Raw genomic sequence first — 26,834 nt, forward strand, 5'->3', positions numbered from 1 at the left:
CCCGGAAGCACCGCGAACCTCGCCCCACCTCCCTGCTACCTCCAACTTGCCGCCTGGCTGTAGGGTTTTGTGGCCATCCCAGGTGCTGTTCTTCCCCTCAGCAGTGAGTTGGGCTCCAGGCAGGCGCCGATTTTTGAACGGGGTGGGGGCCTTTGTGTGGCCGCGAGCTTACCTCGGCTTGTATTGGTTGGGTGGCGCACCATGTCGCTGTTGCTGTCCCCGGGCCGCGTTTGTGCTTCTGCACCCCTAAGTGCTGTGATTTCCCATTGCCACCCGCAGCTAGGCCAGGCTCTGGTTTCCGCGCACACACTCTATCTAGAACGGGTTGATTTCTCTATGCGCTGGATGGTTTGTTTTGGTCAAAGCGCTTCCCACAGTGCTTTGTACCGGCAGGCACTGTTGCTTTGAAGGGAAATGTAGAGATATGGCACACTTTAAAGCCCATTCTGTTGATTCAGGCAAATGTGTTAATTTTGCAATAATTTCTCCTTTGACAGTGCTCTTTGAAAACATACAGACAGAGTGCCATTTTTGGACAGGCAAGGTGTTCAGCTGTTGGGGGAGAGAATGTGGCCTAACGGCTAGTGCGGTCGACCTCCGAGCTGGGGAACCGGGTTCGAGTCTTGACAGATACGCTCAACATTCTGTGATCGCGCCGCGGAGTGGCACGGTAGCTCAGGGCGCGCTGCTCGCTAACTGACAGTAAGAAGCCTTTGGCTTTGTAAAGGGGCCTAAAAGTCTACAAACAGTAAAAATTTACCCACCGTGACAGAAGTAGAAAAACTCTCTCTCTAACTCACTACATCACTCACTCTCTATCTCTCTACCTCACTCTTTCTATCTCACTAACTCACTTTCACTGTCTCTTTCACTACCTCTCTCTATCTCACTACATCACAACACCACTCTGCTTACATCTCACTACCTCACAACATCCCTCTCCCTCACTACATCACTGTTTCACTACCTCACTCTCTCTCACTACATAACTCTCTCTACCTCACTACTCCACTCTATCTCACTACCTCACTACTTCTCTCTCTCAAAACATCACTACCTCACTCTCTAGCTCACAACCTCACAACTCCACTCTCTCTCACTCACTACCTCAATCACTCTCTATCTCACTACCTCACTCTTTCTATCTCACTAACTCACTTTCACTCTCTCTTTCACTACCTCTCTCTCTATCTCACTACATCACAACATCACTCTATGCTTATATATCACTACCTCACAACATCCCTCTCCCTCACCACCTCACTCTTTCACTACCTCACTCTCTCTATCTCACTACCTCACTCTCTATCTACCTCACTCTCTATCTCACTACCTCACTCTCTATTTCAATACCTCACTCTCTCTCTCTATCTCACTACCTCACTCTCTCTCTGCTAATGCAATAGGTATCACATATGCAAAAAAAAAAGCTCATGCCAATAGAAATGACAATGCCATTTATTTAGGGATACAAAAAAAATAAAATAAATAATGAGAAATACCAATAGCTCTACCTATAATATTGCCGAGACCATTGCATTGTAAATGCTTGTTTCTTCTGTCTGTTGGGAGGGGGGGAGAAAAAACCGAGACAAAGGTGGGTGGGGAGAGAAGAAACAGAGGTGGGGCGGGTGGGAGGGGTAGAAGAAACAGGGATGGGGCCAGGTGGGAGGGGGAGAACAAACAGGACTGGGACATGCTCAGCCATCCCTGCCCCACTTTACGGAGTCGCGAGTAGTCGAGACAGAGGCAATGAACAGCAGAGCTGTCTCTCAAGTAAACAAGACACAAAAAGACTAGATGACCAGCCCCCCAATCACCAACTATTAGTAATGTAGCTCAAGAACACTGCACCCACCATAGTTATTTGTAACATTGAATATTGCAAAACAGACTCTGCCTTTCATCCCTCATAGCTGAATATTGCAAAACAGACTCTGCCTTTCATCCTTCATAGTTGAATATTGCAAAACAGACTCTCCCTTTCATCCTTCATAGTTGAATATTGCAAAACAGACTCTCCCTTTCATCCTTCATAGCTGAATATTGCAAAACAGACTCTGCCTTTCATCCTTCATAGTTGAATATTGCAAAACAGACTCTCCCTTTCATCCTTCATAGCTGAATATTGCAAAACAGACTCTGCCTTTCATCCTTCATAGTTGAATATTGCAAAACAGACTCTGCCTTTCATCCTTCAGAGGTCAATGAAATTAGTACACTTGAGTTTGGTAATTGTTAAGTATGTTATGCCAGCGCTGAGACATCCCTCATGTTATTTATGTTGGAAATCACAAGTTAGTTTTGTTTACAAGACGGCGCTCCTGAGTGCACACGTCACGCGATCAGCCCCCGGGGAGCCTTTGATGCTGATCAGTTGGTGGAAGAGGTGGGGGGGAGGGCGAGTTAGATTCTGAGGACCACTTCAAGGAGGGGGCTGTGATGTGCACTGACAGTCACCCCCCTTGCCCCACCCGTACCTCCGCTTATCTTTACTCCCGCTACTCTTCCTTCCCCATTCTAAAGAAGAGGGCTGCCACTTATTCCAGCTGAATAGACAGCGTAGGTGGTTCATGCCTCTGCTTCGGGTATCTGTGTACAATGACGTAGGTTTGTATCTCGCTTGACTAAGTTAGCCTGTTCTCTTTCTGAAGCCAATAAAAGACATCTGCCATGAGGTTTTTATAAAACAGCAAAGCTCGTGAACATGCCATCTAAAATATACTAACATACTGCTGTTCAACTGCCCATCCCCCACACATCCAAGAGCTGAGTGTTTAACGGGAAAAGGTGACAAAGGGGCTAAAAGATATAATCACATCACCCCCATAGTGTCTACTCTTCGCGGGCTTCCCATCGAAGCGAGGTCAATTTACAAGACTGCCTGTATCACCCACAAAGCCTTGCACACTCCACCCCTCGCCATCTGGCGAATAAACTCAAAATCTCAGGGGGCTCTAGACCTTCAGGCAATGCTGAACAAGCATTGGCATAGCCAATAGGTCTCGCCTTTGGGACCTTATAAGTGTTTAGCCATGCAACAGTTGCATAACTAAATACTTATAAGGTCCCAAAAGCGAGACCTATTGGCTATGCAAAGCTATGGAAAGTAAAAGTGATCGGGATCACGATCAAACATCAAAGCGGCCGTGCGGCCGCTAAAGTGAAGGTAATCGCGGTACAGCGCGGCGCGCACTCCCGCGCACATGCACTGTAGCTCTAGGCTGGCCTGGTAGCACTTTTTGGAGCCCTCTCAATAAGTCTCGCCAGACCAGCGCATGCGCTGGGTCAGGCGAGACCTAACGACTACTCGAGCTCCCAGCTTTCAAAAGAAAGGATGTATGGCCCAATCCTTTTCAGGTAATGCGGCTCGAATCTGGAACTCACTTCCACCAACCCTCCGAACCGCAGCCTCTATCCGGACCTTCAAACCAGATCTTAAATCTCTTCTCTTCTTAAGACACTTCCAGGCTTAATTCAACTCTCTCTCATGTCCCTCAAGGCTGCTTGCCATTCATTTGAACGCAACGCTGTAAATATGACTCTTATAGCTGTATTAACCTATTTCTTGCACCTCGTATTTTATTTTTACCTTTTTAATTAGCATGTTTGTATTTGTTACTTGTTAGTGTGTAATTCTCCTTCTAAAGGAGTGGGTAAAGTCTGCGCTATATAAAACTGCATTAAATAAATAAATAAATAAAATAAAGGCTTCCCTGCTGTGAGGGAGGGGCAATCGGGGCACACACGTGACAGCAGGACCAAATGCTGATTGGTTGCTGGTGCACAGCTGCCAAAAGGGCCTTCGGTTCTGCGCGATGCCTCTTGCCAGTCCTTGATTTGGGCACCAACAACAGTGGGATTTTTCATTAGATACCTGTAGTAGTGAAAACAAAATGGTCTACTGTCCAGTGACTTTGCTCAGCACAAACAACAAAGGATGTGCCCATAAGAAACGAAAGTTGCAAATCCATGCCTTCAGGGTACGACGGGGACGTGCATGGAGTACATAGAATGGCTAAATGCCCTCCATGAATCTGGATCCTAACTTTTTTTTATTTTGCAATTTTATATAGCGAATAACTCGACTGAAGATGTTGAAGCGCTTTAGATGAGCACCAGTTACATTGCAGAAGGACACATTCATCTTATGTAGGCACAAGGAGATTATGCGATTCGCCCAGAAGTACAGGATGTTGAGCCGACGCCGAGACTCGAACCTGGCTCCAAAGCCGGCAGCTCTGGCCGTAACGCTGCACCCTTTGTTGTGGACGAAGCAGAAAACATTAGTCAGTCCATGAGGTGCACTGAAACACGTTGTTAAAAGGACATCACGGTTTTCTACTACGATCACATTGTGAGAAGCCTTCACAGATTTAAATAGTGGCATAAATCTTACATCACACTTATGTCTAACTTGGTTGTGAGAGCTGCAATGGGCAACGACAACAAAAGGATGGATGCAGGCAACAACGCAGAGAGGTAGGTTGGGCATGTGCAACAACGGAATGAGCGAGGGGAGTGAGTAGGTGGCTGAAAACGCCCGAAGCATAGAGGATGCCACATTGGAAGTAGGAATGAGGTGAAGATCGTAAACAACTGTGGACAAAAACGAGACTGCCAAGAAACTGAAGGCAACACTTCTAAGAGACAAGACAATGGTGGCCACAGACATTGGAAGCTTCCACTGCATTAAGACCCGGTTGTGAATAACCGCACCTAAGTGAGAAATGAGTACAAGGTATTAGATGTCCTACCAGAAAACAGTCCCGCCCTGATGAAGACCTTCATACAAACAAAATGTTCTGGTCCAACCATCACAAAGGTCGAAACGTGTTGGCAACCATAAAGTAGGAGGTCAAGAGCAAAACGAGGACAAAAATTTGCCAACTAATGAGGCATCGCGAGCAAGAAAGTGTAAACTCGAGCTAGAAGTGCGTAAATAGTCTCTGACCCCCGCAGGACCCAGGGAATAGAGTATATTGAGGACGAAAAATTAAACGTCCCAATAATAGACCAAAATAAGTAGGACTATAAGAGTTAAAAGAAAAAACTCTCCAGTTGCGAAGGGATTGTACTTGTATTGTATTTGATTGTAAAGATATATGTTTGTCCATGTGAAATAATGTCGATTGTGATATTAATGTCTTTATATATGTAAGAAAAGTAAATATTGTAGATATTGCTTTTTTGCTTTAAAGAAAACAGCAAGGGTATGTTTAAAGATAATTGGTGATAGGAATCTTGAATGTAAAAAAGTATATAAAAATGAAGAAAAAATAAGTTAACCCAGAGTTAATTAAAAAACAAACATCTGTGGTACAAAGAAAAATTGAATTTATGGTGTCTGAGGCATTTGTGTGCTTGAAATTGAAAACAACAACAGCACACCAACTGATGAAGGGTCGGTGGGGGCAAGCAACATTGAAGAGGGAGGGATACAGAGGGGGTAGAAGTATATGATACAGTCAAACCAACTGAATAAAATGAACTCTGATAGAGTGCTGAAACGGAAAGAAAACAATAGCGCCTAAAAGAAAAAAGCAGTAGCGGGACACAAGTAAAGCGTCCACGCTCCAGGCAGGGGACAAACAGACGAAAAGGAGGAAAGCCTAGCGCACCTGACCAATAAATAGCAAGCAAATGAGGGGAAACATCCATTACAACGCAGTCATTACAACGACCTACCTTGACAACGCAACTGTTACAATGCAACTGCCTTTACATAGCATACCATTACAATGCATGCCATTACAACGCATGCCACTACAACGCATGCCATTACAACGCATGCCATTACAACTCATGATAAGGTAAATAATGGAGATTTTCTGTGCCATCTGATAGAGAACAAAATGTCTCGAAGAGACTGCGCATGCACTGTCTAGGCGAGAACTAAAAAGGAAAAGGGTAGTTCTGGGGCCTCCTTTCCCTATGTGAATGTTAAAAAAAAAGTGTGTTTGGGAGTGGACCACTAGCCACTCTTGAATAAAGGTTTTTTTTAAAATGTTCATTTGCTGTTTCCTTTATGGAAAATGAGCTGCATTTAAATGAAAAAGTACTTAATTTAATTGCAATCACAAGGCATGGTGGTCGTCTCGCCCCACAAGGACACTGTGATGGCTTGCAATCAAAATGAGTCGCAATTTGCAACCTACCTTATTAACAATAATGGCTTACGACCCACTGTGGATGGTGATTTTGAGAACAAACATACGTCGATTTACAAAATTTGAATCAATTTGCAAAACTTTGGTGCAAAAATTGCAGCCGCTTTTTCGCAGATCGATTCTTAGTACATCTGGCTCCAATATTCTTAAAACTAACGCCCAAAAATAAATTTTCCACTCTATTCATGAATGTTCTATCCCAATCTCCCTTTCGCCTTCCAACTGCTTTGTGACTCTTGCATCCTCTTATGAACAAACTTAACAGCATTTGTGCTGGCATCACCCATAAGGGATTTGCGTCACGTCACCACCTTTTGAGTTTCTGACTATTTCCCAGTCAAGGCAAATATGTCTCATCACCAGCTGGACTCTCTGCGTGACTCTGAACCCATTCATCTGTTAAAATCTTTTGCCCGGTTACTTTGCCACCTCTCTGTGCTATCACCAGGGCCACTGGAATTATACGATTGTGGGGCTGTGGCGATTTTCACATAATTGTAGATTTGCCGCATTTGCCACATAATCCATAATATGCGGATTTTAATTAAAAAAAATTCTAACAAACTGTTTGAAAGTTAGTTAAAACGCAATAACATGTGTTGCTACGCAGTGGAAGGACCTTTGCAAAGGTTGACTGGTCACCTTTCTGTAGCTTATTGCTATATTCTAGTGTTAAACTGGTACTAATGAGGTACAGCAAATGCAGAGACAGTCTTAACAAGTTTAAAAATGACCAAATAATGAAGTAATGCTATCAAAAACGTGCTGCATAATGCCGCATAATTTGCCTTTTCCTGCTGCATAATTTACTCTGCCACATAATATGATCCCCCCCTACCACATAATTCTAGTCGCCCTGGTTATCATAAAAGGCCCCTTTTTAAGTGGCTAGTCTCTTTTCAATTTAAAAGAGTCAATTGTTGAACCCAGTTCCAGTGCTTGTGGTGAAAAATGCTGCACTCTGATAAGTTCCCAGGGTGCTCACTACCAGGGCCAACCGCCAAAAATGCTCTAATAATAATAACTGACAAAAAAGGAGGAAGAAGCACTTACTAAGAGTGTACATAACATAAGGGTCCAGTAAGAAAACAAATTGGCAGTCTAAGAGTATCCAAAAGAAACATAAGAGTCCAGACAAACAAATATGGACATCACAGGTTTCATATATGATGAAGATTTCATTCTTTATTTCTCTGCTTCTACTTAAAAGCATGGACAAGGACACAGCCAACGCGTTTCGTCACATTACATGAGGACTTCTTCAGGGCGCAATTAACTGAAGTGCGTAGATTGCAATTCACAGTCATCAAACTCCAAACGAGTCCTCTCCAGAGTAAACAAGAAACAACTTATGTTCTGTATGCTCTTAGTGAATGCTTCTGACTCCTTTTTGGTCAGCGGCAGAACCCCTTCTTAAGGAACTTAAGCTGGACCCCAAAAATTCCTCCCAATCATAGACCATCTCAGTCTTTCCCATTGTTGCTAAAAATTATTGATAGCCACGTGACTGGGTGGACAATGAAGGCAGGAGTGTCAGTGCCATGGTGTTACTGTACCTATCAGCGGCACTGGGTAGCGTGGACCATTCCATCCTCCTTGATGGGCTACCAGTGGCGGCTTCTCTCACGGCAGAGTGGCGGGACAGGAGAGGGGTGTGAGGTAGGGGAGGAATGATAAAAATAAAAATCGTATCTTCTCCTTGCCGGTCGCTGCTTTTCTCCTTTCTGCTGAGGCCCTCAGGCTTCCCTGCAGCCAATCCCAGTGCTTCTCTCAGGTTGATACCAGAATGAGAGAAGCGCTGGGATTGGCCTGAGCAGGCTTGTTTTCCGCTCCAGATGGGACTGGGAGCCTTCGCCTGCTATTCTCTACACCCGGAAATGTAGCTGGGGTTGGTTAGATGTCAGTGTGCACGACGGTTTGGCCATCCTAGGACAGCCGACCAAACCGTCATGCGCACTGACATCTAACCAACCCCAGCTACATTTCCGGGTGTAGAGAATAGCAAGCGAAGGCTCCCAGTCCCATTTGGAGCAGAAAACAAGCCTGCTCAGGCCAATCCCAGCGCTTCTCCTCCAGTGACAGCCCCCCCCCCCCCCGTGCGATGCCCCCCCCCCCCCGCCCACAAGACACAGCAGGAAAGGAAAAATAAAACTACAGTAAACATGTTTTATTATTGTTTGATTTTTTCAAATTATGAGGCTGCTGGCAGGGAAGGGCGATGCTCCTCCGCCATAGCGGACGAGCCGCCACTGTGGGCTACATAAGATTGGCACTGGTGGTAGCCCTCAAGATTAGCCCCCCCAACCCCTTTGTTCTTTCAATTCTCTTAGAGGGGAGAGAATATAGTGTAAGGGGCAGAGTTGCCAACTTTGGAACTGGAGAACCAGGTTCGAGTCTCAGCATCAGCTCAACATCCTGTGATTGTGGGCAAAACACTCAATCTCCCAGTGCCTAAAAAAACATAAATCAACACCTTCTTGTGTAGAGCAACTGGAACTCTGTAAAGCACACCAGTGCCATCGGGTAGAGTTCCCGCTACATGAAAGTGCAAAAAAAAACCATCTTTAGCCCTTTCTAGTCTAATTTGCACGCGATCCCCAGGGCTCTGCCTTTTCTCCCTATTGCTGCAACAGTTATTTTGAGCTTTTGGCAGATTCATCGCTTTCATGATCCGCATTTTTATGCACACTAATGATACTCAGGCTCTAAAGGCGGTCCGGCATCCCTCGGGATATGGTTTTTTTTCCGTGCTAGAGAAAAAAAATATTTAAATGAAAAATGTAGGGTTAGACTTAGGGTTCTGACAAGGTTCGAATATGGTTAAGGATGTGGGTGTCACTAAGTACTAGACCCTAGGTCAGAATTAGGGTTGGGGGCGAAAGGTGGTTCGGTGTGTGTATATAAGCATGTCTTAGCCAGTGTATATGTCGTAGTGGTTTATTCCTATAAATGGCATAGCTCCTGGTCGTCCCATCCACACAGGCATTCACCTGCATGCCTCGAAAGGCTAGGAGAGAGCGCTTCGAGGAGGCACTAGTGGCCGCTACGCGCTATATAAATAACAGCAGCGTGTCTCTGACACAGACGTCTGCCTGTGGTTTGCTTATTGGCGTTTAAATAACCCCCTGTAGGATGAAGGCACTGCCACCCGCTTTTGTCTGGAATCTCTGAAGCCTGGCAGAGGGCGTTCCCTTTGTGCATTAGCATACCGACAGCCCCTGCGCGCCTTCATCCTGGCATGAAGGCGAGGAGGCTGTGTGCGGGGCATGTCTCGCCTCCGCTGCGCTGCCAGATGAAGGGATGTCTCGCTGATAAGGGAAGCAGCTGAGAGGGGCTCAGTAACAGCGGAGGGCGGAGCTGTGCAGGGGCGGAGCTGTGCAGCACAGCTCGCCCCGCCCACCGCTGCCTCAGAGGAGAGCAGGCCGGGGCTGTTGCCACACTCCTCTGTCTGCAGCTGCTCCAGTTGTGCCAGCGGTGGGGTGGCACTACAGCGCGACCATGCCCCTCAGTCAGCAGGTCTGAGCCCAGGCCGGGGGACGATGCGTTCTCCTGCCGGGTATTCAAGAGCACGAAAAAGAAGAGAAGCGCAGAGCTGGGACGGGGGGCTGTGGAGCCCGCTGCGGAGAGAGCGCTTTGCCTTTGTGGGGACTCGGCGCTGAAGCAATATTAACTGGAAGCACTGGCAGGGCCTCTGCAGGGGAAATAAACACCACGTAACCCGGCGCGCAGGGCACTATGGACATGGGCAAAAGAACCAGGGCCGAGGAGCCCGTGCCCCACGAGGAGGAGGAGGTCGACCCCAGGATACAGGTAGGCACGGCATGACACTTGCTCTTTCTGCAGACCCCTCCCCCTACGCTGTTCTGTGCCACCACCCCACCCATCCTTCCCCGAAAAATACAAGAAAAGGTCAATGGTCAAACGAGGCTTGTAAGCTAGCTCGGCGTGTTAATGCGTCTGCTGCTGATGTCTCCGCGAGATCTGGAGGGCTCTCGTTCGGTTCTGGCTCAGCCTTTCATCCAGACGAGGGTGATAAACGAGTTCTGTGGTGTTGGAGTATTAATAACTGATGCTGTTCACAGCGTTTCGAGGCTGTAGCGAGCGCTAAGTGAACGGATCTTTAACATTGTTGTTATGCTAAGTAGCGGCAGGAGCTTGCCGTCTGCATTCCAGGATGGCTCAACCTTTCATCCTTCTGTGGTCGGGCAAGTGGATACCTTTGTTAGTCTAACCAGGACGGTTCATAACAGCGCTTCTACAAGATGGTTTGGCGGTGGCACTATACACTGAGGCCAAGGGTTGCTGTCATTAAGCGCCATGAAGCGGCTTGGACGCTAAAACCGTGTAGTTTAGACCTATATTGTTTCGGCCTGCGTCCCTTCTGCTCACGGCGAGCGGGCCTTGTTGCTTTATAGCCCTTTGTGCTCAGGCCTTTGAGTTATTATTGCAGAAAGAGTGTTGTGGCGAGAACAGACCCCCTTGCAGCCGATGAGAGGGAGGTGGAGCAGGGTGGATCCCGCCGCCGTAACTGCTTTCACTTTTAATACATTGACATCTCCCGTCAGCGGCTGCTCCCGTCAGCGGCACCCATCAAAAGGTCTCCACGGGGGGGCGCTGTGCCTTGCGAGGTATTTTCCTCGAGTGAACAGTTAAGTGTGTGGCATTCTGTCAAGAGCACGGAGACCTTGTGGTTTAATTATAACCACCTGGCTGTGAGCACAGCGAAGAGGCCCGAGTTTGGGATGTATTACGGGCCGGGGCTTTACGCAGTGCGGTGTGGGATCAGTGGCATATACATTAGTGGTAGGAGTCCGTCCCTTGTAGGTTCACGGTTCTTGTGTCTGTTTTGACTCTCTGGGTGGTATCACGTGCAGTCTTTTTATAAAACAGCTGGTCCTTGTGTCGCCTTCTGCCAGTCGCGGCTCCTCTGCCAACAGCGCTTTGCATGCTGGGATATATATATGCTCCCACTGAGGCCCTCGCAGAGCTCCACGGAGTAGGGGGCGCTTCCACTCCGAAGCATATCTCCTGAGGTTTGTAAAATGCTAAACGTGCACCAGCTGATATCTGAGGCCCCTTTCAGCAGCAGGCCCAGGGGCAATCTCGGACCACCATCTGGGCCTGGCGCTCATACTCACACACTCAGTGTGGGGTGACACAGGCCGGACTGAGGCGCCCGAGCCAAGGACTGGCAAGCCCAGCAGCAGAGGCCATGCTGCCTGCCCTCAAGGCTAAACAACTTCTGGCCATTAATAACAGCCCCCTGGCCTTCCCGGGAGCACTAGACAAACTCGTACTCATCAGTGGCATAACACAGGCCCCTGCAGTGTGGTTGATTTGGGGGGCCCGAGCTGCAGGGTGCCCCCTCAGCACTTTACTCATGCGGAGAGCTCCAGATTAAATCCGGAGCGGGGCCCCCCTGTGTATCTTGCAGGGGGGGCCCTTCAACTTTCGTTACGCCACTGATACTCATAGCCACGGCCCAGATAAAAGCATATAGGAGAGTGTTGCAGGTGCTGAGACGAGCCGGAACATCCGGCTACGACTGGAACTAGGGCTCTGCAGATCAGAATTGGCGCTACAGGGGAACTTAATCAAGTCCTAAAAGCCCCATATACCACACTTAAACATCAATTGGAAACGATCTTCAGGGAAGTTGTGGTGGTTACTTGAGCTTGCGCTCGGTGCCGGCATGAGGTGGAGGGCCATACATCGCGCGGAAAGCGCGCGATGCATCATTCACATGATGCGGGCCTCGCGCATCGGATTGTGATATGTATCATTGTATATATTCGAATATGTCCGTTCTGCCATTAACAAACGATGTGTTATATGTAAAAAGATTGGCCATTTTCAAGGAGTGTGTTGGAACGCTAGGAAACCATTTAATGTGAGCTATGTTGATTCCGACCTGGATAATTGTACCAATTCTTTGAACAACATTGCAGTAACTTTAGATTGTGATGATCAAACGAATCACATAAAGGGTCCTCTATGCTCTGCCATAATTGATAATGTTTCCTTACAGGTAATGGCAGATTCAGGTTCCCCGATTACAATATTGAGGGATTCAACTTTTTACGAGTTTTGGAAAGGGAAGAATGACCTGCGGTTGTCCGATGTTAATCCAAAAGCATTTGGGGAGAAAGATATCAATATGCTGGGTTATTTTCCAGGTGTGGTGCAGTGTCTAGGTGGACGGGCTTTGACAAAGATATATGTCGCTGAGAAGGGCAAGAATATTATTGGTTGGAAGGATCTTGGTCGTATGGGCTTGTATTTGGTCCCAGGGGATGATGAACCAATTAAAGTAGGTGATCTACCTGTGTGCAACGTTGAGTGTAATGACGTCAGTTATGTGTCTGGATTTATGAATGAAATTATCTCTGAGTTTAAATCAGTCTTTAGCAGTTCAGTGGGGTCAGTGAAAGGTTTTGAACATCCTATCAGGTTAATACCGGGAGCCCAGCCGGTATGTCAGAAAGTACGCTCCGTTCCATTAAGCGTGAGGAAGGAATTGAAGGAATCGTTAAAGTCCTTATGTGACCAGGGTATTATTGAATCAACCGATTCTTCACAATGGGTCGCACCCATTGTGGACGCACGAAAAAAAAATGGCGAGGTTAGGCTCTGTGCGGACTTGCGCGCACTCAACAAAAATATTATAATAGACTGTCACCCATTGCCTAAGATCCATGAACTACTTGCAAACCTCGGTGGTGCAGAATGGTTTTCCCTGATAGATTTAAGGTCCGCTTACCACCAGGTTCCTTTAGCTAAGGAGTCTCAAGAATTGACTACTTTCATTACACCATTTGGGGCTTTTAAATTTTTACGTCTTCCTTTTGGCTTGGCGTCGTCCGGAAGCGTTTTTCAGAAACTTATGGATACGCTATTTAATGGTATCAACGGGGTACAAGCATACCTAGACGATATTTTGATTTTTGCAAAATCATTTGAAGAGCACAACCTTGTATTGAAAAGAGTTTTATCAATTCTTTCATCTAGAAACATGACTGTCCGTTCGGATAAATGTAAATTAGCAGTGCAAGAACTGGAATATTTGGGCCACACGGTTTCAAAGAATGAAATCAAACCAAAATTTTCAGTAATTAGAGCCATTACAGATGCAAAACACCCATCTGATAAAGACTCTTTACGCTCGTTTTTGGGGCTAGCTGAGTACTATGCCAGGTTTGTACCCGCATATGCTCAGATGGTAGAACCTTTAAGGTTACTCTTAAGGAAGGGCTCTAGCTTTAATTGGTCACCTGAACTGGATAAGGTCTTCAACGATGTAAAGAAAATGATTACTTCGGCACAAACCTTGCACGTATTTAGAGACGATTGCATGTCAATAATAACGGTGGATGCAAGCCTCTCTGGATTAGGCGCGGTTCTCACACAAAGAGTTAATGGCCAGGAACAAACTGTGGCCTTTGCGTCCAGGTCCCTCAAATCGTTTGAACATCAATATAGTACTATTGAAAGGGAGGCTTTGGCATGCGTATGGGCCGTCCAAAAATTTAAGATGTACATATGGGGTCGAAAATTTGAACTTGTCACCGATCACAAACCACTTATTTATATATTTGAGAAAGTCAATTCGTCCTCAATGTCCGCAAGGTTAATGCGGTTAATTTCCAAATTACAAGAATATCATTTTGCGGTGAAATATAGTCAGGGTGGAATGAATTTCCGCGCTGATTGTCTGTTCAGATTGTCGATGATTAAATATGACGACAACGAGTCTGTACCTGATGACATTGAATGTGTCACAGTGGTAGACGCTGTTTCCGAATTTTGTTCAGTTTTATCGGAAGATGATTGGAATTCTGCAGGCCGGGAGGATGGAGTACTTCAAAAAGTAAAGGAGTACTCCACCAAAAAATGGCCTGACCCTAGATGTCTCAATGGTGACCTTAGAACCTTCGCCCAAATAGCTGAGGAGCTTTCGGTGAAGAATGGGATTGTTCGTACAGGGGACAAATGTGCCCCCCCCCCCCCCGATGAATTTGCGACCGTTAATTATAAACAAAGCTCATCAGGGACATCTTGGGGTTATCAAAACTATTATGAGGATCAAACAACACTATTGGTGGCCTTCTCTGGACAGTCAAGTAAGAAAATCAGTGAATGATTGTCCTGAGTGCCTTTTGTCTGATAAACATTGGCAAACACTTAAGGTTCCACTTCACCCTACAGAGTTTCCTCACTCTTCTTGGGAAAAAGTAGGGATTGATTTTTCAGGGCCTTATACTTTATTGGATCAAGATGACCAGTACATTATCCTCCTAATTGATTACTATTCAAAATGGATGTACTGTGATTTTGTAAACTCACCTGATACTGATACAACAATGAGATAATCAGATAATCACTAGAAGGCACTGTTCCGGGGTGGGTATGGTCATGAATCAACCAAGTCCAACCCAAAAATTTAAGAGGGTGAACAAAGAAGAGATAGGGTCTAGGGTCAGGTACTAGAGATGGGGGGAGACAGCAAAGTGTCTCTTGTTGCCCTCACACCCCCCGAAGGATGTCATGCTTCATCATCGGGCGTGTGCTCCTCGTCGGGCCAATTTCATTTTTAAATAGGATTTTCCTAGTGGAAGGCTCTCCGAAAGTAATAGTTACCGATAACGGTACTCATTTCGTGTCTGAGAAAATGTGTACATTTTTAAAGAACCTAGACATTAAGCAATTGAAGGTAGCGTTGTATTCTCCTTCATCGAATGGATTAGTTGAGAGAGGTAATAAAATAATCAAAGAAGTGATTCAGGCCGCTTTGTCAGCCAGGATTAATGTGAAGGATTTCATCAGACAAAAAGTTTGGAGCTATAATACCTCCCCTCATTGCACCACAGGGGTTTCTCCTTTTAGTTTGTTAAGAGGCAGGGAGGTACATTCCACGTTATTTCCAACATGGCTTCAAAATATGGCTGGGGAGAAAAAGGTTAACTTGGATGAAGTACAAAAAAGGGTGAATAAAAAACAAGAGCAGATGAAGACTAACTTTGACAAAAAGAGTGGGTCTTATGAGGATGTCCAGGTCGGTGATTGGGTTCTTATTAAGAAACCGAAGTGTGTGAGGAAGGGTGAATCTATCTATTATGATCCAGTTCAAGTTATGAAAGTTAGTAGGGGGGCTGCGTTTATTGATAGAAAAGGCTGGTGCAATAAAAGGCATTTGGTGAAGGTATCCACACGCCAAGTTGAGATTATGCAGGACAGGCGTGGGAGAGATGTGGAAGATCTTCATTGGAGTCACTGGTTAGAACCTCCTGGTAGGAGTATAGAACCTTCTGGTAGGGTTATTAACCCCTCCCCATCGGTTGCATCCTGTGCTCCCCTCACTGTTAACCAGAATTCCTCGAGGGTCTATCCTCGCTCTTCTCGAGGACGTACGAATAGAACACCAGCGAGATTTAATTCGTTTGTTAGATACTAAAAAAAAAAAGAGTGTATTTGCATGTTTTCTTATTCATTTTTATAAGGGGGAAGGTGATGTGGTGGTTACTTGAGCTTGCGCTCGGCATGATGTGGAGGGCCATGCATCGCGCGGAAAGCACGCGATGCATCATTCACATGAGGCGGGCCTCGCGCATCGGATTGTGATATGTATCATTGTATATATTCGAATATGTCCGTTCTGGGAGACTTGAATGATACGAGTCAGTTACTGTTTGGTCTCAGCTGTAAGGGACACTCCGTGTAATGGGTGGAGTATACGAATAAACTTCTCTTCATAACCAACCTGCTTTCTCTGGAAGTGGACTCCCCTGGCACATCAAGCTGGGCCAAGCAATAGGCGCCCTGGAAATCGAAGCAGAGGCTGCCCTACCCGCGACCCTGCAAAACTCTGTGAAGTGGCAGGTCCGGTCCACTTCGTACGAAAAGGATCGGGCCTAACTCTGTTGCAACATCGATACGACAAAACGGGACGCGCCATATATTTAGGGAAAAGCTCGACAGAACCTACTAGAAGCACTTTCAGCCCAGGCAGTTCATGTGGCGCATCACCCTTAAGATCTCGGACTCAAATCAACATCAGGGGCGACTCCTCCATGCGGGCAGAGGAGCGTCGCCCCACTGTTTTCTCACAGTGTGAGAAGCAGAAACATAAAATGGTATAAATACCATTTTATGTTTCTGCTTCTCACACTGCGAGAAAGCAGAAGGGTTTGGTTGGGGGCGGGCGGGTCAGGGAGGAGTGGCTAGCCCAATGTTGTGGCCGCTGACTGTTTGGTCGGCCCCAGGGCGGACTATACCAGTCATGCACACTCTCCTGTTTTCTCCATGTAGGCTGCATGGAGAAAACAGCCTCCCCATAGACGCCTGGGCGGTCGGCGTCCCAGGCGCCATTGCAGTTTTGTGATTGGCTTAGGGGAGGAGAGGGAGGCTGCCTGCTTCTGCTTCCTGTGAGCAGAGAGAGGAGACGCAAAGCGGGACAGGAGGCGATGGGAAGTCTTAATTTTTTCAACTAAATTACCCCTGCCTCCCTGCGGGACCCCACCTCCCACCTGCGAGTCATGCCAGCCGTGACTGGGCCCGAAAGGATGGAGCAGTCTCATGTCGGTTGTGCAACTATCAAAAGAAATCCTGGCTTCATCTATCATGCTGCTGCCCCAAACTGGCCCGCTTACATCATTGACTGCTCCACTCTATTGTCAGGGTCAAGGGCACAGGGTTCTGCAAGGAGGCCTCGGACTGGTGTTTCTCTGAAACAAAAAGCTGCATTCTCGCGAGAGTGGTGAACTTCACACACTCAATTGGACAGGCACTCAATGCCACGCCACAGCTCTCAGGACTCAGGGCAGGCAACAAACTCAAACAAAACAATTGCCGGGGCCCTCCGCAGCCCGAGCTTGAAACCAAACGGACGGATTCTGACAATAAAGAGCCCCCAACGAGGGCTGCCGCCGGGCCCAGCGGTGGAAAAGCTCACATCCTCAGAGCAGCGCCCACAGGGCCATCACAAGGGGCAGTTGTGACATCATCATAGCTGCATAATACGAGGAAGTAGAACCTTACCATGGAACTATGTATGGGAACACCTCACGGCCCCAAGGCCGGCTTGAGGGCGGTGCGACCGGTACCACCGCACCGGGTGCTGGCTTCCTGGGGGCGCCGTGTTTTAAAGTTTATTAAGCTTTTAAAGCACCTGCTGCAGCGTTTCTTTCCCCCGGCAATTACCAGGCCTCACATAAATGTGAAGATAACTCCTGTGATTAATTATCTTCCTGGAGAGAGATCAGTTTTCTATAGTTGAGGTTTTGACTTAGGTGAAGTTAGTGCAGAGGGTTAATATGCCTGCTGCAAAGAACGTGTACCAAGTAGATTACAGAGTGCGTATGATGTGAAGAGATCAGCAGGTTACTGCTTTCAAAAGAGACATCCTTTTGTTACTTGCAATTTATAACTTAAAGTCCTAATATTCAACAGTGAGCTATTAACTTTCATCATAGAACTGCATACACACTGCAGTATACATTATTGGAACATTGATTAATGTTGCAAAAAGGGTTAATTTGGCTAGAAATCGATTCTTATTATTAAAGAAAACTCCCAACTATGCTGTTTCTTTTCCGACTCCGAGTTTGTGCTTCTCCACACCAAGCACTCTTAAACTATGCTGCCTACCAGTATGGATGACATGTGACTCCTACACTTTTAGTCCTTTGGCTTATGTAAAAATTCCTATACACTGATTTACACATATATGATTGATTGTCTCTGTGTAATGTGTGTGTGATGCAAAGTGCTTGGACACCCTACTCTGGTATGAGTGGCGCTATATAACTAATTCAATGCATCTGAGAGGGTGTGGTTATGGAGACTTGGTCACATTTAAAGGGTGGTAGTGAGAGAATCCGTGGTGGAGGTGGTCATTGGGGGGGCGCCAACAAACATTGTCGCACAGGGTGCCACCAGCGCTAAAGCCAGCCCTGCACGGCACGAACCAGAGCGGAGCGCCCATACACCAGAAAGGCACCCGACAATCTCAGCCCAGGTCTCCCGTGCTCAACCAAAGGTACTTTAAACTCATAGACTTTAACAGGTTTTAAGGAAACTTTTGTGCAATATAAAATAACCCCTCGCTTGACGGCAAGGAACTCAAGTATTTTTAACAGGGTTTAATGATATGTTTGTGCAACTAAAAATAACCCCTGGTTTGACGGCAAAGAAAGGAACTACCAACAAAAGTGGTGACAGTATGAACTGCGGGTTTTAAGCAACTAGTGGCTGGAGGGTTTGAAGGGGGTGCAGGGTGGAGGGGGGCAGATTTCAAGTTCATTTTACTGTAAAGATTTTAAATAATTGAACGGTTAATAAACGTACTTACTTACAAACTCAGTGAAACTACAAGTTCCATGATTCATGGTGCTGCTGGTTACAAGGCAGGGGATCGAAGGGGTCACATGACACGGGGTCACCTGGCAGATATGAAGCTTCCAGAGGACAGACAACCAAGGTCCATTACTCTCCAGTTCACCAAAATATTTAGTGTCATACACAATTAAGAAATAGTCCAAATGCCTTCAAACTGACATTGTACTAGCATTTATATAGCGCTTACTACCCCCGACGAGAAGTTGAAGCGCTGTAGGCGGGGCAGCCCTCTGAACCCAAGGTTAGTTAGTCCAGTGTCATTGCTGCCTGCTGGGATTCGTCTGGTGTGCCCAATCACACCCTCCATGCATTCCCTTCAGTATCTTTGGGGTGATGGATTAAACTATGTTCACCAGATTGTGTTCTCTTCTAAACATCTTGTCATGCTGGACATGTTGCGAGGTGTTTACACTGAACCTGCTAGTCTTACCAGATGACTCAAAGCCATATTTGAAGTCCTCTTCCTTTCACGCGCCATTGGTTTTAATTTTTAGTCCGCGATCCGAACCTAGACTACAACTCCCAGAATGCACGGCTTAGTTAAATTAAAGCCTGTTAATCGAAATACATAATCACGCTGAAATTGTGTTATCTGATGAGCCAATGGTTTTATTTTCTTTGCTTGGTATCTGAAGTTTTGTGTTTTTCATTTTAAATCCATACGTATAATTAAAAGAACGGAAGGGTAAGGTAAATATTTTTATTGTTTAGTTAATTAAAACCATAACAACATTAAAAGTGCACACCAAATTCAGAGTCAAAAAAGCGTAATGAACACTTCATCGAGCATTAGTTTGTTTTATCAAACTAATCAAATAACGAACGAAAAGGGGGAAAAACACGAATGGATAAGTTACTCACACCTGATATAGGACAATCTGACGTGTTTCACACAATCCCAAAATGAATTTGAGGCCTAGTTAGTCACAAGGGTGCTGCAGATGTGGGCTCCCTTCCTCTTTCCATCAGGCACGTGAAGGGGGTTTTAAAATGAGTGTGCACTGCTCATAGGTGACAAGTGCCGCGTGATGCCTGCTGGCGGTCTGCGGTATCCTGCTGCTCAGCCAGAATGATTGCGTGAGAGAATGTTGGGATGTAGAATGTTGGAGTGCCTGAGTCAGTTGGTGTACGGTCTTGGCTTTTTACAAACAACCCTTTGTATTCTAGATTCCAGAACTTGCATCTTTTCTGTTCGGACTGTAAGCCTGGGGGCAAAAGCAAAGGGCAGCTGAACGGAACTGTCAATGGCAAGGAGCCAAGGCACAGCTCGGTGGGTGAGAGGCGGAGCATTCATGTTTCCCATGCCCAAGCAGGAATAGCTCATCCAGTCCCAGTTTTAACATTGCATTCTGGGACTTGTAGTCCTCGTTATGCCATTATAAAATTAAGACTCCAAGTACTAGGATAAAAACACTGGACTAACACCAGGGCCTGCCTTGGGCATGGGCGAGCGGGGCCCAGGCCCGGGGGCGGGGGGTGGGGGGAGGGCAGTATTCTGAGGGCCACAGCAGGGAGCTGCCTGATGTAATGCCATGCAAACAGCAGCTCGTCCTTCCCACTTGGTGTCAATCGGGTCTGTTAAAGACTTTATAATCAGCCCTGGGAAACAGCCTTTACCGCAAAGGCTTTTCTACGCGTTACCTTTACAACGGTGCACTTACCTCATAAACGTCTTCACAACGCGTATTGCTTCCACGACCGTCTTTACCACGCAAGCAACGTCATCGCGGAACGTCTTCTTCCTCATCCGAAAAAAATGCGTCAGTCCTTTTTTAGTGTCGGCGAAGACGTGAGACAAAAGGCAAAAAAAAAGAAAAAAGGGGGTTTGGGGGGGTCTCCCCCTCAAAAAAGAAAAGGCAGGGTAAAGGAAAAATCGAGGTAAAGGCTATGCGTAGAAAAACCATTTCATTGTAACGCATGCGTGGTAAAGGCATGCGTTGCAACGGAATGCGTAGTAACGACATATATTCATCAGCCCTTAATGTACCTCAGTGTAATTGTTAGCACCCAATCAACCGCCTGCCCTCCTCCCATCTTCCTCACATCTCCTGTGGTCACACCACAATGACTCCCGCCCCCACAACAAACACCAACTTTATCCCCCAGGACACTGTCCCGGTCAATCCGATTTAGGGCCGTCCCTGACTGACAGGCTTCAGAACTTTGTAAAGGCAGGGGCAGTATATTGATTCACCTGGGGTTAAATGCAGATGACGGGGAAGCGGGGGGAAAGCTAATGTCACGAGCCAGACCTGGTCACGGAGCCACACATTGCGCATTCTGGGACTTGTGGTTTAACTTTAATACTGACAAATCACATTTTGCTTAGTTCTGTTGTGTGAACAACTGAGCTGGCTGAACACCCTCCTCGTGACACAGGGCCAGTCCGGGCCGGACTGGGCACCGAAACCAGCCCTGGAAAACTGCTCGGCGGGCCCCCATGGGCTGTTCGCAAGTGCCAGTTTCGCCCGATTTTGTTATAGGGGGCCGATATTGCTGAACCCCGATAACAAAAACTGCCCCCAGGGGGCCAAAACTGGCCCCCACCCTGACGGCCCACTGGGGAAATGCTCGGTGCCCGCTACAGCCAGTCCGGCCCTGGGGCCAGTTGGCTGCTGAGCACTGCTACCCGAAATATGCAAATCAGAATATCCACTGAGTTATGTAAATTTGTTTTATTTAGATCTAATTGAATGTGCATAGTTGTGAGTCGACCTCGTGACATTGTGGTGACTTTCAGCCAGTCCTTGACTTTCTAGGAGTTTTATTTTCACTTTACCCATTACACAAACCTACATTTTCCATTCTTTTTAACTGCTTATGGTTAGAAGAGTAGGACTGACAAATTGTAATTGCATTTATATAGTGCTTACTATCCTCGATGAGGCATCAACGTAGTTTTTCGGCGAGTAGCACGCTACTCCAGAAGCCAAAAGGGGTTAGTGGTGAATTCGTATAGAAACTGGCATGTCCACTACTCGAATTCACTTCATATCACCCTATACTATAGGGTGATATGAAGTGAATTCGAGTAGTGGACATGCCAGTTTGCTATTTGGATTGAAACAGGATAGTAGAGGTATTAAAGAGGGAAGGATTTGCATTTATGTAATGCTTGCTACCCCTGTTGAGGTGTCAAACTGCTTTTTGGTGGGTAGCATGCAGTAGCGGTCCGTGGAGGGAATTCGGTGGGGCAGTGAGGCGGGGCGGGGAGGGGCAGATTGGGGAAATGTAAACACCGGAATATGGATGAACGGAGGTAAGTACACATTTAAATAAATAAAACAAATTACTTTGCGCGCGCTGCATCGCAAAATGCGATGCAGCGCGCGCAACAAAATTAGTTTTATTTATTTAAATGTGTACTTACCTCCGTTCATCCATATTCCGGTGTTTACATTTCCCCACCCTGCCCCTCCCCGCCTCACTGCCCCATCGAACTCCCTCCATGGACCGCTACTGGTAGCATGCCATTCCGGAACCCACAGGATTAGTGGGAATTGGTACAGGAATATATGCATTTAATTTGAGCGGTGGACATGTTAGTCTGTTAGTTGGATTGAAAAGGATAGTGGAGGGATAGAAGAGGGAAGGGTCTAGAACGGTTTTTCTGTTTTTTGAAGCTCATGGCAGTAGGAGGAGGTTTAGAATAAGTATGCAATGCTCACAAGAGGGGGTTGAGCTGACATCTGTTTCTGTTTCCCAGAGGACCGTGAGGAGACCGAAATGCTGCTTGGTAGCATCAGAGTCCTCAGCTTTCCAGATTCAATGTGTGACTAACTCATCCAGTTCAGAAACGCTCTGTATTTTCTGTTACTTGTATTTCTGTTTATTCCAGTATAAATTAAAGACTACAAATACCACAATGCAAAGAAAAAACAAGGAACAGCGAAGCTATTGGGGCACAGAATTCAATCAATCAAGCAATCAGAGTATTTGTAAAGTGCACTACTTACCCGTGAGGGTCTCAAGGCGGTAGGGGGGGGGGGGGGGGCGCTACTGCTCGAAGAGCCAGGTCTTGAGGAGTCTTCTGAAGGCGAGTAGGTCTTGGGTCTGTCGTAGGTGGATTGGGAGGGTGTTCGAGGTCTTGGCGGCGAGGTAGGAGAAGGATCTGCCGCTGGCGGTCATACATTGGATGCGGGGGACAGCTGCGAGGGCGAGGCTGGCGGAGCGGAGCTGGTGGGTGGGGGCGTAGAAGCTGAGTCTGCTGTTCAGTTAGGCTGGTCCGGCGTTGTGGAGTGCTTTGTGTGCGTGGGTGAGGAGCTTGAAGGTGATCCTCTTGTCGATGGGGAGCCAGTGCAGGTCTCTCAGGAGGGGGGGTGATGTGGCTGCGGCGGGGGGCGCTGACGATCAGTCAGGCTGAGGTGTTTTGGATGCGTTGTAGCCGCCGTTGGTGTTTGGCTGGGTTTCCTGCGTAGAGTGCGTTGCCGTAGTCCAGTCTGCTGCTGACGAGGGCCTGTGTCACTGTTCTTCTTGTTTCGGTCGGGATCCACTTGTAAATCCGGTAGAGCGTGCTGTAGCAGGAGGAGGAGACGGCGTTGACCTGCTTAGACATGGAGAGGGAGGAGTCGAGGATGAATCCTAGGTTGCGTGCGTGGTCGGTGGGTGTCGGTGCTGTCCCCAGAGCGGTCGGCCACCAGGAGTCGTCCCAGGCTGAGGGGGTCGGTCTGAGGATGAGGACCTCCGTCTTGTCCGAATTCAGTTCCAGACGGCTGCTCCATATCCAGTCGGCGATGGCCTTCATACCCTCGTGGATGTTGGTTTTGGCGGTGTGAGGGTCCTTGGTGTGGGAGAGGATGAGCTGGGTGTCGTCGGCGTAGGAGATGATGTTGAGGTTGTGGTGGCGGGCCACTTGTGCGAGGGGGGCCATGTAGATGTTGAACAGCATCGGGCTGAGGGATGAGCCCTGGGGCACGCCGCAGATGATGTCGTGGCTTCTGACCGGACGGGTGGGAGGCGGACGCTCCGGGTTCTGTTTTAGGCGCTGGGTTCTGCTTGGGGCGCTTTAGAGTTCGCTGGTAAGCAAAAGCAAATCTAAATGAAGCCAGTGAATGCATTGTGACCTGTGTCTGAGTGCAGACCACTGTTCTATAGGAGTGCTCATATCTCATGGGTTCCATTATCCAACCTTGGCCAGTTTATGCCATTATATGTCTAATGACGGATCAGATCTACTTTTACAGCACTGCTGCCCAAGTGATTCCAGGCGCCGCGTAGTTCTAAATGAAAGGCCCTACAGCTGCGTCTGGTGATGACGCATTCCTGCCAAGGGACACATTTAGCCATTTCTGGCTTTTTATCCAGCAGCGCCTTGTCTTCTGGGACTTGTATTTTTTTCCTCCCCATTCTAAGTATGTACTTAGAGGTTTCACATGACATGGAGGTACTTAGTAGCCTTGAATGAGAAATTAAAATGTCACAAAGTCTGCCCATATGTACAATGAATTTGTGCAAGCGGGGGCTCTCAGTGCAGAGACAGTGCTCCCGCACCCCGGTGTTAATGATATTGCCCCAGTGGGGTTTGTGACACCCTGGACAGCGGCCTCTTAGAATTGAGCCCATGCAGTCCGCCTCAACTATAATGCAAATATCTTTAATAGAAAATTCACATTACAAACTGGGTAGAATTTTTCAATTGCAGCTGTACATGGTTTCGACTAAATCCCACAGCAGTCAACTTGTTCCCGTGTCAACTCGAGGGCGACTTTCAGTCAGTGTGTCAGCGAACAGCACTAAGCATGCTGGGAATTGTAGTCCCATGTAAATCTCTAGATAATAATGAAACATCTAGCCCCAGCAAACTCACTGATGTTGGCTGTAAGACCACGGTTGACTGAAAGCCACCCTCAGGACATAGGGCCTGTAGACAGTTTTGGCATTTGGGATTTTGGACTCCTCCCAACTACAAGGGTGGAAAGTGTAGTTGAATCAAATTAATTTTATTTATAAAATTTGTAACGCACACAAATCACCCAGGGAGGGGTATCTTGGCACAGCCCTGCATGCCAAGGCAGAGTTTCCATCAATTTGGCTGCAGACAGCTCTGTTTTAAGAACTTTCCTAAATAGGAAGTAGTCTGTGCAACCACGTAGAAAGAGCGGGAGTCTATTTCAGTACGGGTGGGCCAAATAGGAGAAGGACCTACCTCCTGACCATTCCTTACTTATTCGAGGAACCCTGAGCAGGGCTTTGTCCTGGATCTCAAAGATCTATCTTGCCCATAGAGGCGGAGCTTGGTAGACAGATAACTTGGGCCTATGCCATTTAGGGATTTTGTGTCAGACAACAAGTCTTAAAAATAATTCTTTCATGCTTTGGCAGCCAATGAAGAGAATGCAGAAGGGAGGAAGGCGTTCTAGGAGGGCGGTTGGTAATGAGACGAGCTGCAGTATTCTGGACCATTTGTAATTTATGAATCCTGGTCTCATTGATAGAAGCCAATAAGGCATTATAATAATCAAGCCGGATGATGACTAAAGCCTGAATCCAAGTTTTTTCTCGTAGAGTGAGGCAGAAAAGGAAAAGCCCTCCGTAATGAGGTGAAGTAATGCAAAAACAATGTCCTGCTGTTGTCCCGACCAGCTGTTGCATAATGAGTGCTTGATCACAACAAACCCCACATTTTTTTACAGCTGACTTAGAAGTGGGAGCCTTGTCCATTTCAAATGGCCACCAATCAGGTGTCCAGAGTTTTTGGGCCTTGCCAAAGAGCATAATCTTAGTTTTGTTAGCGTTTAGCTGGAGACAATTATCTGTCATCCAGCTCGCGGTAGTGTCATACCTGCTGCGAAGCGCCCTTTGTCATTGGTTATATCTTTACCGAAATTGAAAATTAGCTGAGTATCAGATGCGTAAGATAGAGGTTCGAAGCCATGAGTTCTTGCAATTTTCTCGAGGGGGGGATATATATATATATATATATATATATATATATATATATATATATATATATATATATATATATATATATATATATATATATACCCATTACCCAAGGTGCCTCGAATCAAGAGGATGCCACTCCATGAGCATGGATACACTCCTTTATTTGCTCGAAACCACGCTAGCAGCCCCTACTGCTGCAAGTTCCTGACGCGTTTCGTTGCAACATGAAACTTAATCATAGGAAAGGGGCAACAGGCAAGAAACGGTGAGTACTTCAAACTGCTTTTTCTCTAGCTTTTTTCCCCACAATGCATATGCTTTCCTTTAAGCTGTATGCTGGGATTTGGGGAAAAAGCGAGAGAAAAAGCAGTTGAAGTACTCACCGTTTCTTGCCTGTTGCCCCTTTCCTATGATTAAGTTGCATGTGGCAAAGAAACGCGTCAGGAACTTACACCAGTTGGGGCTGCTAGCGTGGTTTTGAGCAAATAAAGGAGTGTATCCATCCTCGTGGAGTGGCGTCCTCTTGATCCGGGGCGCCTTGGGTAATGGATTTACACGCGGCAGGCTCCGAGCCGCGTGGGATGCACCGTCTGAAAATTAAACTCAGGTCTGCAAGGCTGTTAACGTTGCAGCCTGCCAGCCCGATGGATTGCCATACAGGACCACAATAGCAGCCCTGAAGCCCACTGGAGGGCTATGAACATCGTAATTAACAATGGGGTAATCAATTTTGTGGCAAGATTTACGGACCCTACCGGAAGGGAAGAATTGTGACTTCAAATCCCAGCATACAGCTTACTGGAAAGCATATGCATTGTGGGAAAAAAGCGAGAGAAAAAGCAGTTCGAAGTACTCACCGTTTCTTGCCTGTTGCCCCTTTCCTATGATTAAGTTGCATGTTGCTAAGAAACGCGTCAGGAACTTACACCAGTTGGGGCTGCTAGCGTGGTTTCGAGCAAATAAAGGAGTGTATCCATCCTCGTGAAGTGGCGTCCTCTTGATCCGGGGCACCTTGGGTAATGGGGATATATATATATATATATATATATATGTGCGTGTAGGGCTCAAACGCAATCCCTGAGGAACCCCCTTATCTAACTGGAGAGGTTGTGATTCATAAGGGCCAATGTTGATAGTCTGGGCACAATTGGTTAAAAAGTCCTTGAGCCATTTTAAAGATGTGCATTTGGATACCTATATCTTGTAGTCTCGATAGCATTCTGGGATGCGATACCGTATCAAATGCTGCCGATAAATCCAGAAGCACAAGCATAGATGGAATATTTGCATCAAGAGAACATCTGATATAATCAGTAACTACAATTAACGTTGACTCGGTACTGTGCAAGGGTCTAAAGCCCGATTGAGAGGTATCCAGTAACTTGT

At 46.8% G+C, this 26,834-nt stretch overlaps 1 protein-coding gene across 1 annotated transcript in view; it reads left to right on the forward strand.

The window, feature by feature from the left end:
* Window positions 1–9,394: 9,394 nt before the first annotated feature.
* The window catches only part of SH3BP5 (SH3 domain binding protein 5), a 225,354-nt gene continuing 207,914 nt past the window's right edge, over window positions 9,395–26,834 (forward strand). The window contains exon 1 of the mRNA XM_085630638.1: window positions 9,395–9,980. Coding sequence (XP_085486764.1) covers window positions 9,906–9,980 — 75 coding nt within the window. The 5' untranslated portion in view covers window positions 9,395–9,905. The remainder of the gene's footprint in view (window positions 9,981–26,834) is intronic.

This window comes from Triturus cristatus, chromosome 10 (genome assembly GCF_964204655.1).
Source record: "Triturus cristatus chromosome 10, aTriCri1.1, whole genome shotgun sequence".
Taxonomy (NCBI): Eukaryota; Metazoa; Chordata; class Amphibia; order Caudata; family Salamandridae; genus Triturus; species Triturus cristatus.